The sequence below is a fragment of the Sorex araneus genome, chromosome 6 (assembly GCF_027595985.1).
Source record: "Sorex araneus isolate mSorAra2 chromosome 6, mSorAra2.pri, whole genome shotgun sequence".
NCBI classification, from domain to species: domain Eukaryota; kingdom Metazoa; phylum Chordata; class Mammalia; order Eulipotyphla; family Soricidae; genus Sorex; species Sorex araneus.
Window position 1 is genome coordinate 101,128,569 of NC_073307.1, and position 26,218 is coordinate 101,154,786.

General features: G+C 53.3%; 2 protein-coding genes across 3 annotated transcripts in view; one reads left to right on the forward strand and one right to left on the reverse strand.

The window, feature by feature from the left end:
- RAB6A (RAB6A, member RAS oncogene family) overlaps nucleotides 1–4,285 on the forward strand; it is a 44,346-nt gene extending 40,061 nt beyond the window's left edge. For both annotated transcript variants that reach the window (XM_004618199.2, XM_004618198.2), the window contains exons 7-8: nucleotides 25–91; nucleotides 2,245–4,285. In XM_004618199.2, coding sequence (XP_004618256.1) covers nucleotides 25–91; nucleotides 2,245–2,309 — 132 coding nt within the window. In that variant the 3' untranslated portion in view covers nucleotides 2,310–4,285. The remainder of the gene's footprint in view (nucleotides 1–24; nucleotides 92–2,244) is intronic.
- Nucleotides 4,286–6,171: 1,886 nt separating this feature from the next.
- On the reverse strand, nucleotides 6,172–22,292 carry PLEKHB1 (pleckstrin homology domain containing B1). Its single transcript, XM_055141807.1, has 7 exons — nucleotides 22,154–22,292; nucleotides 20,083–20,158; nucleotides 18,594–18,746; nucleotides 17,019–17,121; nucleotides 15,821–15,860; nucleotides 8,149–8,248; nucleotides 6,172–7,638 (listed from the first exon to the last, which is right to left on the reverse strand). Exons 2-7 carry the CDS (start codon nucleotides 20,117–20,119, stop codon nucleotides 7,499–7,501), a joined length of 573 nt encoding a protein of 190 aa, XP_054997782.1. The 5' UTR covers nucleotides 20,120–20,158; nucleotides 22,154–22,292; the 3' UTR covers nucleotides 6,172–7,498.
- Nucleotides 22,293–26,218: the final 3,926 nt, after the last annotated feature.

Genomic DNA, 26,218 nt, shown 5'->3' on the forward strand with positions numbered 1-26,218 from the left:
ACCACATTTTTCTCTCTACTACAGCTTTTCCGACGTGTTGCAGCTGCTTTGCCTGGAATGGAAAGCACACAGGACAGAAGCAGAGAAGACAGTATCCTTTTAATTTTGTCAGAAAATAATTGGGGCTGAAAAGATAGTTCAGCGGGTAGGACTTTTGCCTTGCACATGGCCTACCCAGGTTCAATTCCTGACATCTCATATGGTCCTCCACGCCCCTCTATGAGTGCTCCCTGAGTGCAGAGGCAAGAGTAAGCCCTGAGCACTGCTTTGTATGGCCGCCAAACAACAACAACAAAAAATTAAAAATTTTGCTCTGTTGTGTCATTTTCTTTTTCAACCAGGAATTGATGGCTGCTAGCAGAGGTTCCCAAAGATCTACTGCCCTCCTGTTGGAAAAAGGAGTTGGCACCTTAACACACACACACACACACACACACACACACACACACCGTTCATCTCTGACAACCCCCCCCCCCCATCCCATGGAAATAAACCTTCTCTAGAAGAGTCAACAAATGAAAAAAATGCTTCCTGGTTATGCCTGAGGCTACTACTACATCCCCACCCCACCCCCATCCTTGTTAAATCATTCCAGTGTTCCCCACTTAGAGCATAGAAGTGTCCAAGGGTTTATTTTGGTTTTTTGTTTTTAGCAAATGAGATCTGATTATCCATATTATCTTAACGATTTGCATACTACTGCTTACACAGTTAATTAAGGTTAATTTATTGGCTTAATCTTTATTAAGCTGAATGTTCTTATATCCCCTTCACATTTTTTACTTCCATTGAGTATAGGCTTTCCTCCACATTTTCTCTACTTTTTTCTAACATTCAGAATTTCTTAGTACAATTAGATAATGACTCATAAGAGCTTTAACATGGCCTCTACTTTCACAAATGGGACATGATAAAGCATATGTATGTCTAATAATTCAGAGGATTTTGAATTTTTTTGGGGGGGGGTGTCACACCTGGCAATGCTCAGGGGTTACTCCTGGCCTGCACTCAAAAATTATTCCTGGTGGTGCTGGGGGACCATATAGGATGCTGGGGATCAAACCCGGGTCAGCTGCATGCAAGGCAAACAAGCGCCCTACCCACTGTACACTCGCTCCAGTCCCTGTATTTTGTTTTATATTTAGCTTTCAGTGTTTCATATGTAGATATAATTAAACTATAAAATTTATAGCACTTCGTATTCAGTTCTTCCCACTTCTAAATATTTCAAGTGTTTCCAAGCCTTTATTGTTTTTTATAGCATAGTATGTTCTATAGAGTTGAAGTCTGTGTATCAAATTCTCTCCCTGTGTTAGAACTATTTTGTAGGCTCTTTACAGATTTGTATTATAGATAATTTTATTATAGATAATTCCCATAAAGAATGTCTAGGGGGTGCTGGAGCAATAGCACAGCGGGTATGGCTTGCACTCGGCCGACACGGGTTTGATTCCCAGCATCCAACATGATCCCCTGAACACCGCCAGGAGTTATTCCTGAGTGCAGAGCCAGGAGCTAACCCCTGTGCATCACCGGGTGGGACCCAAAAAACTAAAACAAAAAAAACAAGAATGTCTTTTGGTTTTTTGTTGGTGAGGAGGGTGGAATATGTTTGAGTTTTGGGCCCACCCCCAGCTGTTCAGGGTTATTCCTGGCTCTGCACTCAGGAATCACTCCTGGTGGTGCTCGGGGGACCATATGGAGTGCTGGGAATCAAACCCAGGTGGGCCTTGTGCAATGCAAGTGTCTAACCCACTGTACTATCTCCCAGCCCCTAGAATGTCATCTTTATGTGGTCTCTTGCTCCTGTAGCATTTTTTTCTTTCTTTTTAAAAAACTTTTTATGGCATTTTAGGTCACACTTGTCGATGCTCAAGGGTTACTCCTAGCTCTGCACTAAGGAATTAACTCCTGGAGGTGCTCAGGAACCATATGGGATGCCAGGGATCGAACCCACATCAGCTGTGTGCAGGGCAAATGCCCTACCCACTACTGTACTATCGCTCTGCCATCTATAGCATTTTCTTAGTACAGATTCATATAAATAGAACTTTATTCTGATTCTGAGTATAATAGAAATGAGCAAACTTATTATTTGAATTTCTCATATGATGAGGTTGCTATATAGAAAATCGTAACTGTGTAGGCTCTGAAGCCAGATAACAAATGGAAGGGACTTACCAGAAATGTAGGTGCTTAGTAGAATTGGAATGAAACTTCCCAGTTCCTTAACTTTTGTTTCAGTGATTGACATAAAACTGGAGAAGCCTCAGGAGCAACCAGTCAGCGAAGGAGGCTGCTCCTGCTAATCCTCTGTGGCATCCTCAGCCTTCTCCGGAAGCTCACTGCTTTGGCTCCCTTAACTCTCATTGACTGCAGTGTGAATATTGGCTTGAAACCCTTTCCCTTTGGTAATAACGTATTGCAATTCATCATTGCTGCCTGTCTCGTGGAGATGATCTATTAGCTTCACAAGCACAAAAAAGTCAGTGTCTTCATTATTTATATTTTATGAAAAGCCAAAAATTCCAGCTTATTCCAGTGGTAACTTTAAAAATAAGATACATTTTCTTAACATTTTTTTTCTTTATAATGTTATGATAATGTACTTCAAAATGATAGAAATCTCGACAGTGTGTGGCTTGGTTAAGGAGCAATTTTTTTTGCAGCAGCACTTGCCTACCTCCTTATCTCTCCTGATTTTTCTCACCTCTCCCTTAACCTCTCCCTGTTTGTTCCCTACATCCCTCAAAACAAACAAGAGGAGGCAAAGCAGCAGTCAGATCAGGCCTATTGGAATTTTCATTAAATTTTAGTGATACCACTTGTTCTAGGCCTAGAGCCAAAATGTCCAAAATTATTTTTGAGCACTGATATAAATTATTTAGAACTGATTTGAGATCAAAACTCAGCTATCATGGTAGGCAGTGCTTGAATAAGAAAAGGGTCTGGTGCATCTTCAAAATGAGCCCTAGTGAACAGATTGAGTGCTTACAAGTGAATGAACATAAAGTGTGTTTCTGACCAAAAGAAATGACCTTTTCACATGTGCTTTATTAGACTCTGGGAGAAAATAGCAAACAGGTATCTCAACGTGTTTTTAATGATTAATTCTCTAGTGAACTATTTCTCCCAAGATTTAAAAATTGTTGTTTTTAAAAAGATACCTTTTGTTTTTAAGGAAAAAAATAGAAAACAAAAAACCTTAAGCAATAGATTTCTCTTATTTCCCCACACACCTTATTTTTTAAAAATTGCTATGCAGGGAAGGCATTGTAGAAATCACATTCCTTTCAGAAAACCAGTGGAAGAATTCAAATTTTGCACCTTGATCAAAACTATCATAACCTATTGAAAAAGCTTACCAACAAAAGAACCCTCAGTGGAATAGCAAATGCATTGCTCAGGACATTTGAGGTCAAATTGAAAACGGGAACAGTTTTCTTAGAAGCCCCTAGCGGCAGATCTGGAATAATATACATAGGAGAGGGAAAAGAGAAAAAAGAAATAAAACTCAATATTATGCAGATTTATGCCTTATTTTTTAGCATTTTTTAAATGTTGGGTCTTTCAGGCTAATTTTGCTTTTTTTTTAAGATATGTATAGTTTGGTTAATTAACTAGTGATTTAGTTTTATATTTAAGCTATAATTAATCTTTTCTTTGGTGATATTTATTTCTCACCCCCCCTTTTTTTTTTAACTGCAATTTTTAGATGTTTTGTTCGATCTACCTAGCGCTTCATCACCATGGCAATATGTATTTCCCTTAAAACACTGCAAACAAATATACTAGGAGTGCACCCTTTTATCTTTACTAGTTATTGTGAGATTGCTGTGTAAGTTAATAAACACATTTGTAAATACATTGTTTGCAGGGATAAAATTTCTGAGTTGCAGCTCAGGAAAAGCCTGCTGAATTTATGTTGTAAGCATTACTTAACACAGTATAAAGATGAAAAGACAAAAATATCTTCATCCTTTCTCATCCCTTCACTGCAACAAAATCCTTAACTGGGAGAACCTTATTCCCCCCACTTTGCTCTTCCTCCTCCACTACCCACTTCTTGTCACCTTGTAATATTCAGAGAGCACTTGGATTATGGATCTGAATAGGAAAATGCTTTCAGATAATCATTAGTCTACATACCAGTAACTTATATTCTAAGATGGGATGGAGTTGTAAAGTGCTTTTATAATACAATATTATTGTTAAAGACAAGGATTGACTTTTTGTTTTATTTTGACATGGCATGTCCTGAAATAAATATCAATTCAATATGGCAGATTGGTCATACTCTTTATTTGAAGGAACTTGTCGTTTCTGGTGTGGGCAGAATGTCTTCCTATACTGCAAGCATTGGAGTTACGCTGCTTTTCACATTTGGTTTTACATTTGGTTTGGGGTTCTTTCAATGGAGCCATGAACTGTGTTTGAGGCCCAGATTTTTTTTTTAGTAGACATATTTTTTGCTGCCAAAAATACAAAAATATGAAAGAAAACAATTGCTGGCGCATTAGCTTCTTTAGTTTATCCCTAGAACTAGGAAAAGAACATGAATTCCAGAAAAATAGCAAGATAACTACAAACTAAGAAATCCCAGGGGACTAAAAGTATTTTAACTACTGGGGTGAGAGAATGACTTAAGGACCAGTCAGTGGTGGAGGTGATAGTTGGATATAGATGAAAAGTAGTTGAATGGGGACTTAGGAGGACATGACTGAACAACTGCCTTGCAAGCGTAAGGCTCAGGGTTCAAATCCTTGCCATGTGCCACATGCTCTGAAGTGCAGTCCTTACAGCCTATGCGGTGAGCCCTGGTGCCACCGGAGATTGCTGGCTGCACCACAACCATAAGTGTACAAGCTCCTACACTAGGAACTATGACTGCTGGCAAGCGCATGTGAGCACCACTGCAAGAATTATTACCAGGACATGTGTGAGGCCAGCCAAAAAGTGGGACACCGAGCAGGCCCCACAGCTACAGAGTTTAAACCCCAGTGAACAGTGGAGCTGCGTGTGTGAGCATCATGGCCAGAAGTGCATTAACACCACCACCGTACACCTCAGAGCCCACTGAGCACTACCAGTCCTCGATTCCCTGACATTCCTCTCTCCAACTAAAGAAAGCCTTGGTGCTAGAGCAGGTAGTACAGTGGGGGGGGGCACTAGCCTTGCAGAGTCAAACTCAAAATCCCATGCACTTCACCGGCACTGCCTCGAGGGATTCCTCTGTGCAGAGCTAGAGTGTGTGGCCCAAAAACAAAGAACACAAATGTCTGCTAAAGATACAAACACATTGTGGTACATGCAACTATGGCATAGTTCAATAAAGTGGGACGTGCTCGTTAATAACCACAACAAAACAGATGACTCAGTAATTACCCCAGTGGGAAAAGTTAGACAAAATTAAGTCTTATGTTTCCACCTACATAAAATTCAAGGAAATGAAAACTATTCTAAAGGATGGCTGCATTCCCCCAGCTCCAGAAATCTTGGTTTTGTTTTCTGTCCTTAGGAATTTGGCTGTTCCGGGTATTATGGTGAGTAGGATTATGCTGTTTGTGTCCTTCATATCCTGCCCTGGTCTGGATGGAGGCAGAGTCGGACTCCTTTTCCCTGGTGTTTGGGCCCTCTCATCTGTGCTTCCTCCTGGCATAGGGCCCCTGGTCTTTTCCAAATCAGCTGATTCAGGCACCCAGTGGACTTAATGTGGGCTGTGTCCTGTCTGCTGGTCCCACCCAGGTCACTGTTTACTGCAATCCTCCCTCCAGAATAGTCGTCCCTGGGCTAGACAGAAACCCAGAGGGCTTGGGTCTGGAACTGCGGGCCCTGAGGCCATCAAGATGGAAACAAAGCCAAGTGTAAGTGACACTCAGTACCTGGGCCCAGCAACGCCTGGTATCTGTGGCAGGCTGTTTTCCTTCCTTGGGCTTCTGTGGGACGGGCTGGAAAAGAACCCCGTAGCACACTCCTCACTCAGACCATAGAGAATCCGATGCAGTCCCTCTTGCCTCATGAGGTCCAGTGACTCACCCCACATCAGCAGCATACCTTGCCGGTTCCACGGCCTCAGCATCCACGGAGCAGAGAAGGCCCTATTCCTGCTGAGTCATAGACAGTCCCAGGAGACAGAGCCTCTGGGGCCACAAACAAAGCCTGAGCCAGGGCTGCGCCAACCACACACCTTTATTAGTCTCTACAGGTCAGGGGAGCCCCGGGTACAAGGAACATCAGCAGGCTGCTGGCCGGGAGGGGAGCATTCCTGCTGGGGATGGAGAATGGGGATGGGGGAGGGGCAGAGGGGGCGCCTCTGGGCAACTCAGGGAGCTCTCTGGTGTCTTCCAGGCCGAGTCACATGTAGGTGGTCCTCAGGGCAGAGCGCCCTCTGCCGTCGCGGGAAAGGAGGGACAGGCCACTGGCAGCAGCCATCTCTGGAACAAAGCCCAGCTCCCAGGACCATAAATGTATTTCCCATCAGGGGCACCATCCAACTGTCAGAGGTCCCAAGAACTCACCTGACCCCAGCAACGGAACCCCAGTTACTACCCAGAGGCATCCTGACAGCTTTAAAAATAGGGGCTTTGTGAGCACAGAAGAAACTGAGAACCCAGGAAGCTGCTAGTAGACAAAGATGGAGCTTGATTTAGAGAGAACTGGGGGGTTAGATGTGTCAGTAGTAAGGGAACAGGCAATACTTTAATTACACTTACCCTCCGAAAGCCCCCCTCTCCCCCTAACCCAGCAAGCTTTGTCGTGTGGAGGGTACCCATGACTGGGGTCCTGCCATCACCCTGGTGCAGCGGATATCCCCGCCTTTTGTTTTGGGGCCACAACCTTTGATGCTCAGGGATCACTGCTGACTGCACTCAGTAACTACTCCTGGCGGTGCTGGGGGGACCATAAGAGATATCGGGGATCAAATGTAGATTGTTTTGCCCCATGCAAGGCCAACACCCTACCCACTGTACTATCTTTCCAGCCCCCAGCAGAGCCCCTTTAAGTGCCCCTTGGACATGCCATGATGTACAACAAGCTCTGCACTCTTGCCCTCGACTACCTGCCAAATCTTCGCGTGTGCAAGGTGACTATTCAGCTGTTCCCACCCCCCACCTCCGCAAGCCGAAAGCAAAAGGATGGAATAGCCTGTCTCGCCTGTCAGCCCTGGGCGCCAGCCAGGGCCCCGGGTAACTTAAAGTCCGTTGAGTTTTGCTTTCTGTGCCCTACGGTGTCGTGGGCTGGCGTTGGGGGAGTATAACCGTTTCTGGCGTGCCTGGTGGTAGGTTGAGGCTTCTGAGCCATGTTTGTGCTTGGGATGGAAACTTCTTCCCTGGTTGGGGATAGGGGTAGGGAGCGCCAGCTGTTGGTCCAAACCCAGAAAGAGTTAAAAAAGGAAAAGAGGCCAAAGAGGGGCAGAGCTGAGTGGGGTGGTGGGGGGCACTAGACAGGGGGGCGCTATCCTCCGCCCGCCCGCAAGAACGCGCTCTGATTCCTGGGTTCAGAACCAGCACGGAGACCACATGAGCGAGCCCAGCGCGGCCCCCGTGGCGGCCCCCGCCAGCATGCCCATGGCCAGCGGGGCGCCGGAGCTGTAACAGGGGTCATCCCGCACGATGACGTGTGTCACGCCGCCGGGACCTGCAGAGAGAACCCGGAGAGTTGAGAGCACAGCACAGAGCACGGAGAGTTCTTCAGAGCCGTGCTCCTCAGAGCCGTGCTCCCGCGGGACTCCTGCCCCCCAGAACTGACAGCTCGATGCGGGAGCCGTCCTCACGGCTTCTAGGCTCGGTTGCAGACGGGACTGTGGGCAAATTGGCAAGGAAACACCAGGACCTCGAAGCACCTATTGGGTGGGACGCTATGGGCCGAATCAGACGGGAAGCGGCGCCCATTCCCGCATTGGCCACCAGGGGTCGCCACCAGCACAAGAACGAGTATTGCCGGGCAGCCAGGCCCGCAGAGGCTGGTCCAGAGAGGGGCGGTCCGCCCAGAAAGCAAAACAGCGCGGATCCAAATGTTACTCTGAGCGTAGGGGTGCCCTGGAGAAGCCCCGACTGGGAAAAGACGTCGTCACTGAAAGAACCGGGCATACCCGCAACTGATAGGTTCGGTCTAGAAGGAAACAGGGACCCGATTACAGGGACTTACCTGCATAGGCTGGTCCGTAGTAGCTGCGGACGTAAGTCGCCTCGTGCGCGTTGGGGGGCACCACCTCATAGTAGTCCTGGTATGGGCTGTAGACGCGCACCTGGAGACGCCCAGCGTGTCAGCTGCCTGGCATCCCCAGACCCTGATTTGGTCCCCTACCCCCCACACCCAGGCCAGCCCAACCCAGCCCCTAAGTTTCTAAAGGTGATCTCAGGGACCAGTAGCTTCAGGAAGTAGTGCAGGGCTCCTGTCCTTTAAAACGCTACATTCAGCTCCCAAGAGTGCCACATTCCCACACTGGTCGTCTCCCCGCACTCTGCCCACACTGGAAAATCCTCCATGGCTCCCAACTGCCCTGCACAGGCTGACCAGCATGCTAGCACCCCCCTCCCCCCACCCCACTGACTCCACTTGGAGAAGCCCAGTGGATTCCTCTCCTCTCCCAGTTATTGGAAGGGGTTCCTGGCTGTGCCCCCAGCCCAGGAAATAAGAGAATTGGGGAGGAAGGAAGGGAAAGAAGAGAAGGGGTGGGAGGTCATTAAAATCATTATTGTGCATCTACTATGTACCAGGTCCTGTGGCGTGTCGGCATGTTACCTTCCCTGATTTCTACCAAAGGCGTTACATGCACAGAGCCAGGATTGGTGCTCAGAGAATGCTCAGTGTTGGCTGGCGGAACCTTCAGCCAGGGGGGAACCTTCCCACCCCCAACCACCACCCCAGCCACCCCTTAGATAGCCCAGGACTCCCTTAGTCTAGATCTCTATGGACTGTGCTTCTTCCTGTCCTCTCCCACCCCCACCCTGTGCCCACACTTCAAATGTGGGCTTCCCAGGGGAAAGGACTTTCAGCATCATCACCCAAGGCCCAGGTGACTGGCAAGAACCAATAAATACATTGACATCAGTTCTTCATGATACCCTCAGGAGATCAGACCTGCAAGGGGATGGGCTTCCTCTCAGATACTTTCCTCCGAAATCTCCAACTGGATTGCAACCCAACTCCCCCGAGGAATCCAGGTGACTTAAACTTGACCCATCTTAGTGATTTCATCAATTCCCCACCCCCCCCATGCCCAAGCCTGCTCTTCCTGTCAATACAATCTCTAAATGCCTGCACCATTAAGTCCAAAAATCAGGCTGGCACCCCTGCCCTCTTCTATGCATCTTCCACATCAGAAACCAGGTCTTGTGGCCTTTTTTCTATGTCTGCTCTTTTGCTCATTCTCATGACCATGATTCTGACAATTTGGAGTTACGGGTGACTTTGAAAAACACCTTCAGAATAGTTTGGGGAGGAAGCCGGGCTAAGCCAGTCTGGAGGGCAGGGGCCCGGATGGAGCTCAGTGGTAGAGGAGTAACCACTTTGCATGTGTGGAGCCCTGGGTTGGACCCCCAGCACCCTTCATCCCCCAAAGTCAGATTATGTAAGGTTGAAGATGGGATGAGAGGTGCGGGTTAGAATCGGGTTACAACATGTATTTAGTTACTCTGAAAAAGTTTTCCAAGGTGAAATCTTCATGTTATTTCCCTGTTGCTGGTCCTCAGACAAACAGTCTCAGGTGACCATCCTGCTTGCCTTAAGGGGATCCAAGAGGGCTTCTGTGTGGAGGTGGCCAGGATATGGCTCTATGTCTAGGAGAGATGCCAGCATTCAAACCTCTCCCCAGTATTACTCGTAGGGGAGTTTAGGTGCAGGCCCTGAGGAGAATGAAAACACCTCATCTCCCTGTGGGTCACCTGTTTCTACCCTCCAGGTATGGGAGGCACAGAGTAAACTCTGCCAGTCACCTGGCAACGGGGCCCCAAGGACAGACTCTCCAAGCGTGATTCCCATCATCCCTCGCTCAGGCCCAGCCTCTTCTGTGGGGACAAGCCAGCCGATCAAGAGGGCAGATTACTTGGCCCTTTTCCTCAGGAAAGCTGTGGTGGACTTGGGCGTACAATCTTCGAATGCCTATTTTTTGACAATGCTAGACAAACTTATATGGCCTGGGGATTTGGCTTTGTTTTGGGTTTGCTCGCATTGCCTGGGATTGCAGCCAAGTGCCCTTCGGCCCAGCCGTTTGAGTTTGAGTAAGGGGGACGGATTGCCTCTGATGAATCCTCGCTCTCCAGTTCTAGGTCCTCTCAGAGCTATTTTCTCAGTCCTGATCGGGGAACATCTTTCTCCACTGTCCTCTCCCAAGGTGCGGTGAGAACCCAGCTGAACCACTGGGCTCAGTGGTTCTACACAACAGAACCACCAGGAGAAATTTTTTTCTTCTGGAGCCTCCCGAACTCAAGCCTCCTTCCCTCCTCCCTCCGCCCGCCCCTGGAGGAGGGCGGGGCCTTGCCCCGGGATGCTCTATGGCGCAGGGCTTAGGCCTGCAATGTAGTGCGGCTGGCGACCAGCAGGTGGCGCGCTGGGGTCCATATGGTGCCCGGGGTCAAACCTCCTGTCTACACCTGCCAAAGCAAGCGTCAACACCTTTTAAGCAGTCTCCCTGCCCCATCTGGAGAAATATTTGAAACGTATGTGTTTTTCAAAACGTGTGTGTGGTGCTGAGATTCAAACCCAGAGCCTCGTACTGGCAAGTCAGCTGCTGCACCACTGAGCTCCATCCCAATTCAAAGGTCAGATATTTTGCACTTGGGGTGGGAATGGGGAAGGTGAGGGCCACACCGGGCGGTGCTCAGGGCTTACTCCTGGCTCTGCACTCAGAAATATCTCCTGGTGGACTTGGGGGACCACATGGGATACTGGGGATCAAACTCAGGTCGGCCACGTACAAGGCAAGTGTCTGACCCGTTGTACTCTCTTTCCAGTCCAGATGTTTTGCAATTTGAGGGGGGAGGGGCTGGCCCATACCTGGTGGCTCAGGGACTACTCCTAGATCAGTGCTCAAGGTTGCTCCTGTTGTACTTAGCGGGCCATGTGTGGTGCCAGAGATCAGACTCAGCCTCCTGCATGCAAAAAATGCATTCAGCCCACTGAGCTGTCTCTCAGCCGGGAGGGAAGAAAAAAAAACCTAAGCCAGAGCTTCAACTCCCATCCTCAACCTACAGATCAAAGAGCATCTGGTGCTGGGACCTAACCTTTTGGCAAGTCTGTGAGTGGTGCCCAGACACAGCTGCAGAGATGGCCACCATGCTGGAGAGAGTGCATAGTTGACTAAGGCCACAGGGATGTGCTACAAGCATCCTGAGCCCATTCCAGACCAGGCTGAGCACTGGGGAGAGAGAGCGGGTTTATCCCTACATCCTGCTTTCCGAAAGCACCAGGAGAACAGGCAGATAGACAGACTGAACTACAGTCACATAACAGTGATGCCATCAAAGACCATTCTCCCTCCTCTATCACTTTCTCCCTTATTGAACTCCACTTGAGGCCTCCTGGTGCCAGACTCCCACCACCCTCATAAGCTGGGTGAGAAAAGACGGTCCCACCCCTGAACATTCCTTCGTTTGTTTTAGGGTCACACCCAGCAGTGCTCAGGATTTTACTCCTGGGTCTGTGTTCAGGAATTACTTCTGGTGGGGCTCGGGGGATCATATGAGGTTCCAGGGATGCAAACTCTGGTTGGCCGCACGCAAGGTCCCGTGAGCACCCCTTGAGTGCCTGCTGTATACCCATCCCTGTGTCAGACTCTGCAGAGACATTGCTGAGCAGACGGGGCACTGGCTTTGGTCTCGGGAGAGGACAGAGGCAGAAACAAACACAGCCCGACTGGCAGGCTGAAGACAGGGCGGGGATCCCCAGGGCCAGGACTCTGCCTGGAGGGTTGGGAGCAGCTCCCTGGGGAGGTGGCAGCTTTGATGTGGATCTGAGAGGACCAGCAGCCCTTTGTCCGGTGAGGATGAAGGTGGAAGCGGAGAGAAGCGTGTGCAGAGGCTGGAGGAGGGAAGGGCGGGTGGGCTCAGAGGGACAGGCAGGGCTGCTGACAGGGAAGGGTGACACGGCCAGGGCAGATCCCAGCTCAGGCCGTGGGCCTGTGGCTGCGGGTGTGGGGAGCCATGGAACATTCACGAGCGGGCACCAGGTCTGGAGGGACATCCTGGAGACCAGAGTGGACACAGGAGGGCTAAGCCAGCACTTACCCAGATCCGCCTCTCAAACTTACAGGGACTCCACGTGCGGCTCCCACACCTGACCGTGGGGCAAAGCCTGCGGCTCCTGGGAGGGACAGTGCCAGCGGGGGCCTGCGCGAGCCACAGAACCCCAGAAAGGGGCGCGGGGCGGGGGGGCTGGTGTCAGTGGCCTCGCAGGCCTGGAGGCGCTCCCAACTCTTGGGCAGGGCCTCCTAGGACACTGGGCCTCACTGCTGGCCGCGCTGGGGGAGGGGACGTCCCTCATGCCCCAGGCAGGCTTGGAGAGGACCAGCGAGAGGAGGATGAGAGCCTGGCATGCAGCCGAGCGCGGCTTCACCTGCCCTGCGGGCTGCTGGAGCTCCATGAGCGGCTCTGAGGGTCCGCACCTGCCAACTCCAGCCTCCAGCCCTGCCCCGGGTGTGGCTCTCCCTGTGTCCCTGCAGAGGGAAGGGGGCTCCCCCTGGAATCTCCACCCGCCCCAGTGGGGCAGAAACCTGCAGCGTGGAGGGACAAAGCACAGAGTCTGCACCACAGGCACGTGACAGACAGGAGACATGGGCAGCAGTGAGAACAGACAGACGCAGTGCTACGGACACAGAGACAGAGCCACGGGAGGGGGAGGACGGGGGGCCATGGGGCGGGGGCTAAAGAGGAGGGTGAAGGGGAAGGTGCCTGTGTTGTACATGCGGAGTGTGAGAGGTGGTGTGTGTGCATGCACGTGTGTGAGGGTGCATATGTGCTGTGTGTGACTTTCAGGACACTGTGTGTCTATGTGGGGTATGTGTATGTGCAGTGTTTATATGGCATGTGATATATGGGGCTGTATGCATGGAATATGTGAAGTGCAGGTATATGTGATGTGTGTATGTATGTATATTATGTGGTATATTAGGCTGTATGCATGGGGGTGAGGGCGTGTTGTGTGTGATGTGTGTGGTGTGCATAGGTGTGTGGTGTACTGCGTATGTATGTGAAGTGCTTATATATTACGTGGCATATGAGGGAGGTGTGGGGGTTGCTGTGTGTGATGTGTATGCGTGTGTGGTGTGTGTGCATGTGCAGTGTGTGTATGCGTGTGTGGTGTATGTATGTGAAGTGTTCGTATGGTATGTGGTGAGCAAGGCTGCATGTGTGCCGGGCGTGGGGTGTGTGTGGGCTGTGAGTGTGTGTCTGTGGTGAGCAAGATAGGACAGGACAGGCAGAGCAGGAATGGGCACTTCATAGAGTCCCTGGGGGCAGAGCGGTCAACCTCGCCCGAGGCTCCCCCCTCTCAGGATAGACCCTCCATGAGGGGTACTTGATGCCCAGAGCCAGGTTCCCCAAAGTAGCGAAGCCCCTCCACTGGGCTGAGCACCCCCGCTCCGCAATCCAGCTTTCCCTTCTCCAGCTTCCAGCCAGCAGCTCACTTCGCTCCCCGAAGTCTGACCATGTGCTCCCTCCACGTGTCAGTGCTCAGAGGGTCTGCCCGGGCCCTCTTCCTGCCCGGAGAACCCTCTGGATTAAGTGCTCCCAACCTCTGTACCTCTGCTTACCTATCTGTAAAATGGGATTCAAAATCCCGTCATGCATGGGGGCAGCTGTCCTAAGGTTCTGGGGTGAACCAGAGCCAGGGGCCAGCAATGGGGACACTGGAGGCTTTGGGCAGCTCTGCACCCTCCACCCCACCAATCACCACGCTCTGCGGACCCCTCCTCAGTGTCCGACTCAGCCACGTGTTGGCCAGCCAGGCCAGAGTGCAGACAGACACCTGGACTGTCCTGTCCCACTGGTCCCAGGACATCCTCTCTCACCTGTTCTGGCCCCCTCAATCCCTGCCCTGCCACAGGCTGCTTAAAACTACAGCAAGAGCTGGAGCAACATGACAATGGGGAGGGCATTTGCCTTGCATGCAGCCAACCCGGGTTCAATCCCCGGCATCCCATAGGGTCCCATGAGCACCTCCAAGAATGATTCCTGAGTGCAGCACTGTAGCACTGTCGTCCCATTGCTCATTGATTTGCTCAAGTGGGCACCAGTAACGTTTCATTGTGAGACTTATTGTTACTGTTTTTGGCATATCAAATATGCCACGGGGAGCTTGCCAGGCTCTGCCGTGCAGGCGGGATAGTCTTGGTAGCTTGCCGGGCTCTCCGAGAGGGACCCTGAGTGCAGAGCCAGGAGTAAGCCCTGAGCATCTCCGGGTGTAGGCCTCCCCCATAAAAACAAACCAACAAACAAAAACCAAACCCTCCACTGCTTGTCTGAAAAACTGTGTCTGGCTCCTGGCGCTCTGAGCAGACCCTTATCTTTAGCTGGCCGCCAACGCCCTCACCCCTGAGCTCACACCGCCTCCTTCAGTTCTGGCCAGTCTAACCCCGCTCAGGGCACGTGCAGCTCCCACTGCCCGGAAAGCTGTTCCCTCGGAGTCCCACGGCTTCAGCTTCCGTCCATGTTTTCAGTTTTGTTTTGCATGTTTTGGTTCTGTGGCTACTCCACACAGCCTTGTCACCAGTGAAGCCCTCACTCAACTATCAATGACTCTGTAAATCACAGTTCTTTAATAGAAAAAAAAATTTTTTTTAAGCTGTTCCCTCTGTCATCACTCTCCCCTTGTTTCTTTCTGTCATTCTTTGGGCTCATCCTAATTCTCATGTCTGCCCCACCTACACACATCCCACGCTCCCTGCCCCTACCTGGCCTGGCCACCCAAGGAGGCAGCTAGCTACCTGAAGCGCAGTCCAGCACATCTCTGTCTGTCTGTGTCAGAGCATCATGTCCCGGAGCCATGGAAGCAGGTAACGGGGCTGGATGACCTCACCCTGGCTCCCGCTCCAGCTTGGAGGGCCTGGCCACACCTCCTGACTCCTCCGGTTCCTGGCGCCTGGCACGGGCCCATACACAGTCAAAACTCAACAACTATCTGTCATGGGGCTGAGTGTTTCTGGAGGGGCCGCACTGGGAAGTACTCAGGGCCCGTTCCCAGCTCAGTGCTCGGAAGCCTCTCCCGGCAAAGTGTGCAGGACTGTGTGGTGCTGGCACTGAGCTCCACAGCCTCCTGCAGGCCAAGCCTGTGCTCAGCCCCGGGACAGCCCTCCTGCACTGAAGCTTTGTCCTCGATGCAGAGAAAAGCAACAACCATGGGCTGGAGAGGTAGCTCAGTGGGTAGGGTGCTTGCCTTGCACATGGCTGGCCCAGTTCAATCCCTGGAACCTCATATGGGATTACTCAGGAGTGATTCCTGAGTACAAAGCCAGGAGTAAGCCCTGCCACAAAACAAAACAACAACAACAACAAAAGGTGAAGCAACAACCACAACCCCACAGAACCCATAAGGAACTGCTGGGGCTTTTCTGGCACCGCCACACCTGCTGCAACACGGTTCACTAAAGCTGGTCCCAGAAACGTGGCTCCCGGAAGGCGCCCTCAGGACTTCTGACCTGTCTCACTGGGGACTCGGCAGGTGAGGCTGTTTGCTTACAGGAGTGAAGCCAGACCTCCCAGCAGGTAGAGACCGAGTCTGCATCCCCAAGGTCCATGGCAGGGGGCACTGGAGGGTCAAGGGGTGAGGGAAAGGGTGGAGCTCACCGGAGGGCCAAGGGGTGAGGGGAGGGGCGGGGGCTCACCGGGGTGGAGTTGGCCTCCATCAGCGCCGTCTTCCACGCTCTGCAAAGCAAACCCACCAGAGCATGAGGTTGAGTCTGAGGCAGGGGGCCTTGAGCCCCACATTTCAGATTCTCCTCCTCAGCCCAATCTCCAGTGCAGGGGGGCTCCCCTGGGTAACAAAGGTGCCCCCACCCCTGACCAGTCGCTGCCACATCCTTCAGTTGAGCTGGAACTTCCCAGTTCATTCTTTTTTTTTTTTTTTCCTTTTTGGGTCACACCGGGAGATGCTCAGGGGTTACTCCTGGTTCTAGCACTCAGGAATTACTCCTGGCAGTGCTTGGGGAAAGGGACCATATGGGATGCTGGGAATCAAACCCGGGTCGGCTGTGTGCAAGGCAAATGCCCTACCCACTGTGCTATCACTCCCCAGTTCATTCTTTTGGTTGGTTGGTGTTTGTGAGTCACACTCAGTAGTGCTCCGGGGGTGGGGTGCTCCTGACGACACTTGGGGACCATTTGGTACTGGGGACTAAATCCGGGCCACCCACATGCCCAGCCTGTGCCCATTGAGTCACTTCTCCGGTTCATCCTAATTCATTCTCAGTCCGAAGTCTCTGCCCTCCAGAAATTCCATTCTTCCCATCTGTACAACAGCTGGGCGTGTTTGGTCTCACAGGGGCCGAGATTCCCACACGCCCGGGCCTCTCCTCCCCACCCCAAACCTACAAACAGATCCTGGCACTCTGACCCTGGCGCCCCGGGCAAGGCCGAGTGGACACTGGACAATTGGGCCTTTGTCGGTTGCCATGGCACCTGGCGGGGTGGACAAGGCCGCTCTGTGCTTTGTCTTGCCGGAGCTCAGCAGCCCCCACTCCCACACACCCCGTTTCCCTCAGAGCCAGGGCCACTCTCCCCAGGAGTAGGCAGGGGAAGAATGTGAGGGGGGTCTCTCGGGGCAGGACCATGGCGTGGGGAGCTCTTGGAAGGGGGGCTGTCTCCGTGAGGCAGGCGAGGGTTCTCCTCAGAGCAAAGCCCCCGCCGGGCCAGCTAGAAGAGGGGGTTCTTGGAGAATCAGACTCTGTGGCCAGGGCCCACTCGAGGGCAGGACACAGCCCAAGTGCCCTGCAGGTTGGGCCCGCACTGAGCCCTGCAGTCCTCTCTTGGAGGATTCTGGCCCGTGCCCAGGGGCCTCCCTGCCCGCACCCCGGGGCCACTCACAGGGCGTCGTCGCGGGTCTCGGCACACAGGTGCAGGCGGGAGCCCTCCCGCAGGTTCACGGTCAGCAGGCAGTCCCGGCTCCGGCCCTCGGGGGGCTGCACATCTAGGACAGTCACACGCAGACTTTTCACTGGCCCGGCCCTGCCCCCGGCCCACAACCCAGAGCAAAAACAGGAGCTGATTTCTCTGGGTCCTGTGCATTGAGCATTGCCAACACGTGTATGTCTGTGTGTCTGTGTTTGTGTGTCTATGCACGTCTGTATGTCTGTGTCTGTGCATGTCTCTGTGTGCATGTCTGTGTCTATTTGTGCACATGTCTATGTGTGTCTGTGTGTGTCTCTGTGTGCATCTGTGTATGTGTCTGTGTGTCTATGCATATCTGTGTGTGTCTATGCCTGTCTGTGAGTGTGTGTGTCTGTGTGTGCGCCTGTGTGCGTGTGTCTGTGCCTCTGTTTGTGTGTCTGTGTGCCTGTATGCGTGTGTGTCTGTGTGGGTCTGTGTGTGTCTGTGTGTATGTCTGTGTGTGTCTGTATGTGTGCCTGTGTGCGTGTATTTGTGCATGTGTGTCTGTGTGTGTGTCTGTATGTGTTTATGTGTGTGTCTGTGCACATGTATGTGCGTATGTGTGGTGTGTCGGGGTGGAGCACAGAGTCTCACACAAGTAAGGCATCCCTGGCCCTCTCTGCTACCCCTTTATTTTGGTGGGAGGTGAGAGGTGGTGGTGGGGATATATAGGCTCAGGTCGCTTCTGGCTGTGTTCAGAGATCACTCCTGACAGTGCTTAAAGACCATATGTGGTGCCAGGCATCAATCTGGGGTCACCTGCATGCAAGGCAGCTGCCTGATCCCCAGTGTCCCCAGCCTCTCTGCTCTACTCTTTACCCCCACCCCAACGTTTTCACAATGTGCCATCCCTATAATTTGGTCCAGCCCTCTCCCATGACCCTGTTAGAGTAATGAGCATTGGTGAGGTTGCCGTGAGGCTGCACCAGCCACTTCACCTCTCTAAGCAGCTTTGTTTCCTTTCACCAAGGCACTAGCACCAAGAGAGCAGGTGCTGAGGCTGAGTCACCCTCCCAACCCCAGTTTCAGATCTGGGTCTGACACAGGGATGAACTCAGAAAGGAACTTTGTTCTTTGTTTGGGGTTTGGGCCACACCCAGAGATGCTCATCGGTGACTGCTGGCTTTGCACCCAGGAACCACTTCTGGCAATGCTCCCGGCACCATATGAGATACCGGGGATCGAACCTGGGTCGGCCGAGTGCAGGTCGGCACCTAATCCGCTGTGCTCTCTCTCCAGCCCCACGGGGGGCTACTCTCATCTCAATGCTCAGGGCTCGCTCCTGGCCATCCTGGGATTGGGTCCAGCATCACTCCTGCAAAGCCCGTGCCCAGCCCACTGAGCTGTTTGTTTCCTAATCATAGAGATCTCAAGAATCAGGGCCACAGAAATTGGAGTTGATGGCAGCCCAGAAACAGGGTCGGTGCAAAGTCCCTGAAAGCCGCGAAGAGCCCTCCAAGCCGGTTCCCACCGGAAGGCCGCCCACGTCCCCGGCAGAGGGGCGCAGCTCACCCTGGCACTCGTAGCCGATCTTGATGTCTCGGACATTGAAGTGGATGAGCACACGGTCCTCTTCGTCCAGTGCGTTCTCATCATGGTAGTAGCCCAGGGTCCCGTCCATCCACAGGGCAAACCAGTTCCGCTTCCAGCGGCGGAGGATGGAGCCTGTGCGAGAGTCCAGAGCCCTGGGCTGAGGCAGGTGCCGGGGCCCAAGTTCACTCACCGGCAAGCCGCCTGCCTGTCAGGCTACCCCCTGACATGGCAGCAGCCCTTCCCCTTGTGCCTAGCTCAGAGTCGCTGAGTGCCACATGGGCAAGCAGCCAACGTTCAGTTTTTGGAGAGGCGCTGGTGAGGGCGGGGGCTGGATTATGGGCCCTGCCAGTGATGCTCAGGGGCAATTCCCACTCCGCTCAGGAGCAAGGCTTGGTGGTGAGGCACTGGGGAGGGACCAGGGCTCAGGCCTATGCAAGGCAAGTGCCTTAGCCCTGTACTATCTCTCCCGCCCCAGGCCCATTCTTGAGGGATTTCAGAGTCCTAAATCTCAAGGTCTTTCTGTCTCTGTTTTGGGGCCACATCTGACCATGGCCAGGGGCTATTCCAAGGTCAAAACACAGGTTCAGCCTTGTGAGCCATTTCCCACAGCCCCTTGAGGTCTGTCTTTAAGGTCAAAACCTGCCACACTCGGGGGCCGGAGCGATAGCACAGCGGTAGGGTGTTTGCCTTGCACGCGGCCAACCCGGGTTCGAATCCCAGCATCCCATATGGTGCCCTGAGCACCGCCAGGAGTGATTCCTGAGTGCATGAGCCAGGAGTGACCCCTGTGCATCGCCGGGTGTGACCCAAAAAGAAAATAAAAAAACCTCCCACACTCCGCATCCTGGCAGGACATGGATTGCTGAGCTAAGAATGGGGCGCCAGGGGCTTCCAGGCCTGCAGCCCTGACCAGGTCCGAGGTGGGTCTAGAAGTCCACACTTCAGACTCGGGCTTTTTTGGTTTCTGGAAATCTTAACGGGAATGCACACGGATGTGAGAGCTGCTTAGAGACCAATAAACTCAGCACAGAGACTGTCTTCAATCTGCACAAACCTTGTCCTGGGGTCAGCCCTGGGGACCACAGAGGAACAGACCCAACCCCTGGGGCCCACACAGATGGAGAGTGTGGGGGCCACAGGTAGGATAGAGAGGAAAATCAACGCTAAAACGGCCATGGGAGGCTGTGGGAAACCAGGAACGGACCCACAAAACCAGGTTAGTGCTACAGGGAGCACCGGGGTGGGGAGTTCAAGGGAGAGTGAGGGAGGGCTCCTCACAGGAGCCAGAAAGAATCCAGAGTCAGCAAGCCGCCGGGATACAAAGGATGTTCCAGGCCAACAGAGAGCATCATCCAGGAGCAGGGAGACTAAGACCCCGGGTTCCTTCAAGCCAAACAACCCCTTCCATGCCCCAACCCCTCCCCTAGACTAGCTAGGACAGACATGGGCGTGGCCAAGTGTCACTCACTCTGTCTCCACAGCCAGCCGCCCCTCACCAGGGACATTTCTTCAAAAGGACTCTCCAGGGTGGAGCCGGAAGAAGCCTGTAAAGAAACCGTAAGACATGGGCTCAGCGCCCAGACCCTGGTCCTGTCACCCCCATGCCCCTTGCTCTTAAGAGTTATCCAGAGCCCATAAAGAAGTGTGGCCAACAGGACAGGACAATAGTACATGGGTAGGGCTTGCCCTGCATGTGGCCAACCAAGGTTCCACTCCCCACATCCCATATGATCCCCCGATCCCTGCCAGGAGTGATTCCTGAGTGCAGAGCCAGGAGTAACCCCTGAGCATCACTGGGTGTGGCCCAAACACCCACCCACCCAAGCAATGATGCAACAAAAGGCTGGAGTATTGACTTGCATACGGCTGACCTGAGTTCAATCCCTACCCTGGGTACAATCCCTGGCACCCCATATGGTCCCCTGAGCACTGCCAGGAGTGACTGTGCTGGCCCCCACACTCTCCATCCTGAGTGCAGAGCCAGGAGTAACCCCTGAGCATTGCAAAGTGTGGCCCGAAACAAATAAACAAAGATGCAACAAAGGCAAGCCAGCAGGCAGAGGGTGGGAGACTGTGCTGGAAGGATGGGGACCAGAACTGGAGTCCTCGTCTGCTCCATCAACTCAACAGCTTCTGTAGCTCTGTAAAAGTCTGTGTAGGAGGCAGGGAGAGGAACTCTTTTGGAGGGAACAAACTCTTTTGGTTCGGGACCACAATCGGCAATGCCAAACTCTTTTGGTTTGGAACCACACTCGGCAATGCCAGGAAGGTGGGAGGTTGCTTTTAGGGATCAAACTGGGACTGACTGTGTGCAAGGCAGGTGCCTGGTCCCCTGTACTGTCTCTCCAGCCTGAGAGAGGCACTCGGCAGATCAGCCCCTGCAGTTCTGAAATACTAGCAACACAACATTTAAAATCCCAGCCATGAAGGAGGGGTTTTCAAGATAGAAAGGCTACCCTCACATTTGGGCTTCACCTGAGCTGTTTACTGTGCATGAGTAGGGCTGGAGCAATAGTATCACAGGTAGGGCATTTGCCTGGCATGCAGCTAACCCAGGTTCCAGCCCCAGCACCCGAGATGGTCTCACAATCCCTGTCGGGAATGATTCTTGAACACAGAGCCAGGAGTAAGCCCTGAGCACTGTCAGATGTGGTCCCAAAACAAGAAACCAAAGAACAAAAGAACAAAGTACATAAACACTAGGGTTGGTTTGGTATTTTGTGGGGGAGGGGACTCTCCCCAACTGTGCAGGGACGGCAGTGGTCCAGGATACGGAACTGGATACCCGCAGGAGAGAGCAGAGGTCCTGGGATATGGAGCTGGGTCCTCTGAGGGGCTGCAGCCCTTCGAACTCTCTCCCGGCCCATTAAAAGGCCAGTCCCACAGCAGCGATGACTGAGCGACACCTTCCAGTGTTGATCTTCGCTCCCTTGAGGCCTCACAACCATCCACGCTGTTCCCTTGGGTTAGAGAATGCTGGTGCCAGAGGAACCACTCACCTCACAGGGGTACTTGAGTCAGCAGCCCAGCTGGGATCCACATGGACCAAACCCAGCTTCCAATCGCTTTACCAGTAGGGGCTTGGAAGACCCCAGGCCATGCCCCAGACCAATTAAATCAGTAGTCTGGGAGTGGGAGGCAAGTGTCAGGCTGTCAACGGTGCCCGGGGGCGGCAGCAAAGTTTGGGAATCACACACAAACTACCTCCCCTTGCCACCACCCCACTTTCCGGTCACTGTTAGATCGCTAATGTGGACAGCAAATGACGTGTCCACGAATATGATGGAGCTTGAATCGAGGCGGCCCCGTTCCTGAGGGTGACTTACTTCAAGTGCCTCTGCCCTTCCCCCTCCAGCTAGTACCTGTTGCTGCGTAGCAAGGGCTGGCACACCTGGGCTGGCACACCTAGGCTGGTGAGGCCCGGGCGTTCCAGCCCTGCTCCCCCCGCACGCCCCACCTTGCCTCCCTCCCCTCTCACCTGAGACTAGAGAGCCTGGAACCCCTTGCCTCCCCCTCCCAAGCCCTCTCGGTTCACCCACCTGTCTACACCTGTTGTAGATTCAGTTGCCAAAAGGCCGCTACTTGATGCTGCAGTCACCCAACCCGCTGCGCTTGCGCCTTCTGTGCCCTAGATCGCCTGGGGCAGTCCACTCCCCGGGCAGCGCCCAGGGCCCCAGCCCCGGCCCCGCCCCCAGCCCGGGTCCCGCCCCACCCCAGCGAAGGGGCGTGTCGTGTGGGGGGGAGTGTGCGTGCGTGAGGTCTTCTGGGACTTGTAGTCTGTGGCTCTGAAGGAGGCCATCTGCCTGCTCTTCCCTGGAGGTGCCCGGTGCTCAGCGGGAGCACTGCAGAATGACGGCAGCTGCCACTTAGTCTGCCATGACCCTTAGTCACTCATTTATCATGAAATGCTTTCTCCTAAGTATACTGAATTCATTGTCTAGAAAAAGCAAAGTCGCAAGGGGCAGAAGCCGTAGTACAGCGGGGAGGGTGTTTTGCCTTGCAGACAATCAACCTAGGTTCGATCCTCAGCATCCCATATAATCCCACAAGCACCACCAGGAGTAATTCCTGAGTGCAGAGCCAGGAGTAACCCCTGAGCATCGCCCAGTATGACCTCCCCTCCCCCCCAAAAAATAGAAAAAGTAAACTTGCAGGATGTAGCTCAGGGGTAGAACATTTGATTTGTATGAGTGAGGTCTCTGGGTTCAAGACTCACACACACACACACACACACACACACACACACACACACTCACAAAAGGTATTGCTAGGAGAAGCCAAGCTCCTAGTTCCTCCTTGCTTTGTCCTCATGCGGTGCCTGGCACAGCTCTGGGGACTGTGAAGGCTACAGAGAAGTTGCCAACACACCCCTCTTCCCTAACCCAACTTTCTGTCTGGTGGAAGGAACAACATGGAAAAAACACGGAGTGCGAGTGTGATTTTAAAGTGGAAAAGAAGAGGGCCAGAGGGAAGGGACAGCCAGCAGGGCACTTGCCGAGCATGCAGCTGATCCAGCTCAATTCCTGGCACCCCATATGGCCCACTGAACCTGCCAGGAGTGACTCCTGAGCACAGAGCCAGTAGTAAGCCCTGAGCACTGCTGGGTATGACCCCCACTAATACCCCCTAAAAGGAAGGGGGGGGAATCTGGCTTTGTCCAAGAAGTTTTGGAAAACTGTCTGAGAGGCTGGAAGGGATGTTTGAGGTTGAATGTTTGAGGAGTTCCCCAGGGAAAATGTAAGAGCCTTGTATGAGCACTGGACAGGGTGTTCCAATGAGCACCCAGTATCTCCTGTGCTTGGTAGCAGAGAGCAGTCACAGGGAAGGCTGGGAAGGGCCGGGGGAACAGATGCCAGGCTCAGGGCAAGTAGGGGGGCTTGGGGTGACAGGCTCAAGAGCTCGGACATCTGTTGGGAGCCCATAGGTGGACTTTTCCAGATGGAGTTAGGTGATCTGAGTTACGGCTTGGAGAGTACCTCTACATAGTCAAAATGAATTGGCATTTGCCTATGTCAGACCCTGGGTTCAATGCCCGGCACCACGACCACAAAAAAAAAAAGAAAAAAAAAGGATGGAGGGCTGGAGCGATATAGTACAGCAGGTAGGGTGTTTGCTGTTCGATCCCTGGCATGCCATATGGTCCCCCAGCACCGCCAGGAGTAATTCTTAGGTACAGAGCCAGGAGTAACCCCTGAGCATCCCTGGATGTGATCCAAAAACGAACAAACAAAAGGATGGAGTAGATAGTACAGGGGTTAGGGCCTCCCTGAGATTCATCCCCAGCACCACGTGTGGCCCCATCCACAGCATTGCTGGGAGGCCTCAGTGGTCCCCAGCATGGGCACCTCCAGGTCTGAGCCTCTCAGAGCCCTCGGGCCTTCACATCCAAACCATCAGTTCTTGCGAGGGGAGTGGCTGGGAGGGGCCCCTGTGAGTGCCCTTTACAGGCCCTACCCCACCCCGAAATGGAGAGAGAAGACCCTTTCTGTGTGTGTCGCTTGGGGTGGTCCTGCCAGGAACTGTCCTTGACTATCTCAGCCCACAGGCCCACACTTGGGGACAGACCCAGGGTGGCATCTGGGGACAGGGCCTACCAGGGTCCTAAAGACACCCCCCCAGCTCTCCCTCCCCCCACTCCATCCCTTTTGAGAAAGACACCACCCTCGCCCACCCTGGACCTCCTGGCCTGGGGTGCCACTTACCGGGGCAGCGGGGCTCATGGCTGCAGTCCCCCGAGGCTCCTACAGAGCATGCGGGGGCGCGTGGGGACATTTCCCTGAGCTCCTTAGAGATTAGGGGATCAGCCAGGTGCTACCAAGTGCAGGCGAGGACCGGGAGGCAGCTGGGGGTGCCTGCACGAACGCGACCCACAGAAAGTGGCCCTTTCTCCTCTGATCATTGCTTGGCTGCAAAAGTGTCACCCGGGACCCGCAGATTTCCACGTGCCTCTGATTCGGGGCGAGAGTGGCCTGTCCACCTCCCTGGGCCGGGCCGGCCGGCCCCTGCGGTCACTCCAGTCCGGATGCGCGGCTTAAGGCTTCCGTCTAGCTCCCCATCTCTGTAATCTCTACCCGGCGCTTGAGCTGCCGGGCGAGCGGCTGGGCGATCACCATCCATCAGCCTGCTCTGCTCGTAGCACCGGAACCAGCGCCCCGGCCCGCAGTTCCCAGCCCGCGCCGGGCTGGCTTTTCACTCCTGCCTTCTTCGGGCTAGATTGTTGGTCCCTGCCGCAAAAGGAGGGAGGAAGAAGTGGACCCAAGGACTCTGCCTCGGGTCCCAGCCCTCGCCCCAGTGGCCCCTCCCTCTCCCTCTCCCCTCTCCTCTTCTCCCCTTTCCCTCCCTCCCTTTCACTCGCGGTCCTCTCCTCCCCTCCCCTCCTCTCCCTTCCTTTTCCTCCCATCTCCTCCCTCTCCTCTTCTCCCTTCCCTTCCCCTCCCCTTCCCTCCCCTCCCCTCCCGCTCCTCTCCTCCCTCCCCTCCCTTCCTCCTTCCTCCCCTTCCCTGATGCTCTGTTTGGCTCCTTCACCCAGGGCTGAAATAAGTGGAATGTTGAAAGCAGTGCCTAGATCATAGTCTCTATTTCTGGATTTAGCAACCAGGTGAAAACTCTCCAGCTGCAGGGTAGAAGCCTTACCCTACCGCCCCCACCCTACAGCCTTTCAAAAAAAAAAAGGGGGGGCTGGAGAGATAGCACAGCTGGTAGGGCGTTTGCCTTGCACGCGGTCGACCCGGGTTCAAATCCCAGCATCCCATATGGTCCCCTGAGCACGGCCAAGGGTAATACCTGAGTGCAGAGCCAGGAGTAACCTCTGTGCATCGCCAGGTGTGACCCAAAAAGCCAAAAAAAGAAAAAAAAAAGGAAAGGTTGCTGGGTAACCAAAATCTCAGAAGGGCCAGAGAGCTGGTCCAGCGAAGTGAGGAAGTGAGTGCTTCGTCAGCACTGGATATAGCAGGCACGGGTGGGAAAGTGCCATCCTTTTGGACAAAAGGCAAGAGCTTTTCTAGTCTGCAAAAGCCTGGCACTGCTGAACCTGCGAAGCACAACAGGCGGGATCGCCAGTAGGAGGGACAGAGGAGGGACTGACTCCCCAGAAGGAATCATGTGCTCTCTGTCCTTCCCGAGGTGGCTGCCCAGTCTTGGGCACAAATCCTGGGGGCTTCCTGTGGCTTCGGTTGGGATCTTTCTGAGCAGTGAGGGCCAAAAGTGCCGTGGGGGCCCGGAGAGACTGGAGCTTGCATCGCACAAGGCTGACAGGAGTTCGGCCCCCCCACTGCAAGAAGGGCATGGCCCTTTGGGCATCCCCTGGCTCCAAGCTTCTTCAGTTTAAATCTGTGAGCTGGGGGTCTTTAGGGACCCCGAGGGATCCACCAGGAGGCTGAGACAACACTTGGCTCACAGAGCGCAGTGGAGCACAGCACATAGCTACCCCGGGGGTGAGGGGACAACCGGAAGCTGAAATATAAACACATCCGTCTGTTTCTACTGTCTCCTTACTTTGGGGCTAGTTCTGGATTTAACTTTCTTTTTTTCTTTTATTGAGTCACCATGTGGAAAGTTACAAAGTTTTCAGGTTTAAGTCTCAGTTATACAATGCTCGAACACCC

Coding starts and splice junctions, on each gene's coding strand:
- PLEKHB1 (XM_055141807.1), bottom strand. CDS start 20,119: ATGTCCCTGGTGAGGGGCGGCTGGCTGTGGAGACAGA. Junction 15,861..17,018: donor GAGACCCGCGACGACGCCCT/GTGAGTGGCCCC, acceptor TTTGCTTTGCAG/AGCGTGGAAGACGGCGCTGA. Junction 8,249..15,820: donor TGGAGGCCAACTCCACCCCG/GTGAGCCCCCGC, acceptor GGGCGTCTCCAG/GTGCGCGTCTACAGCCCATA.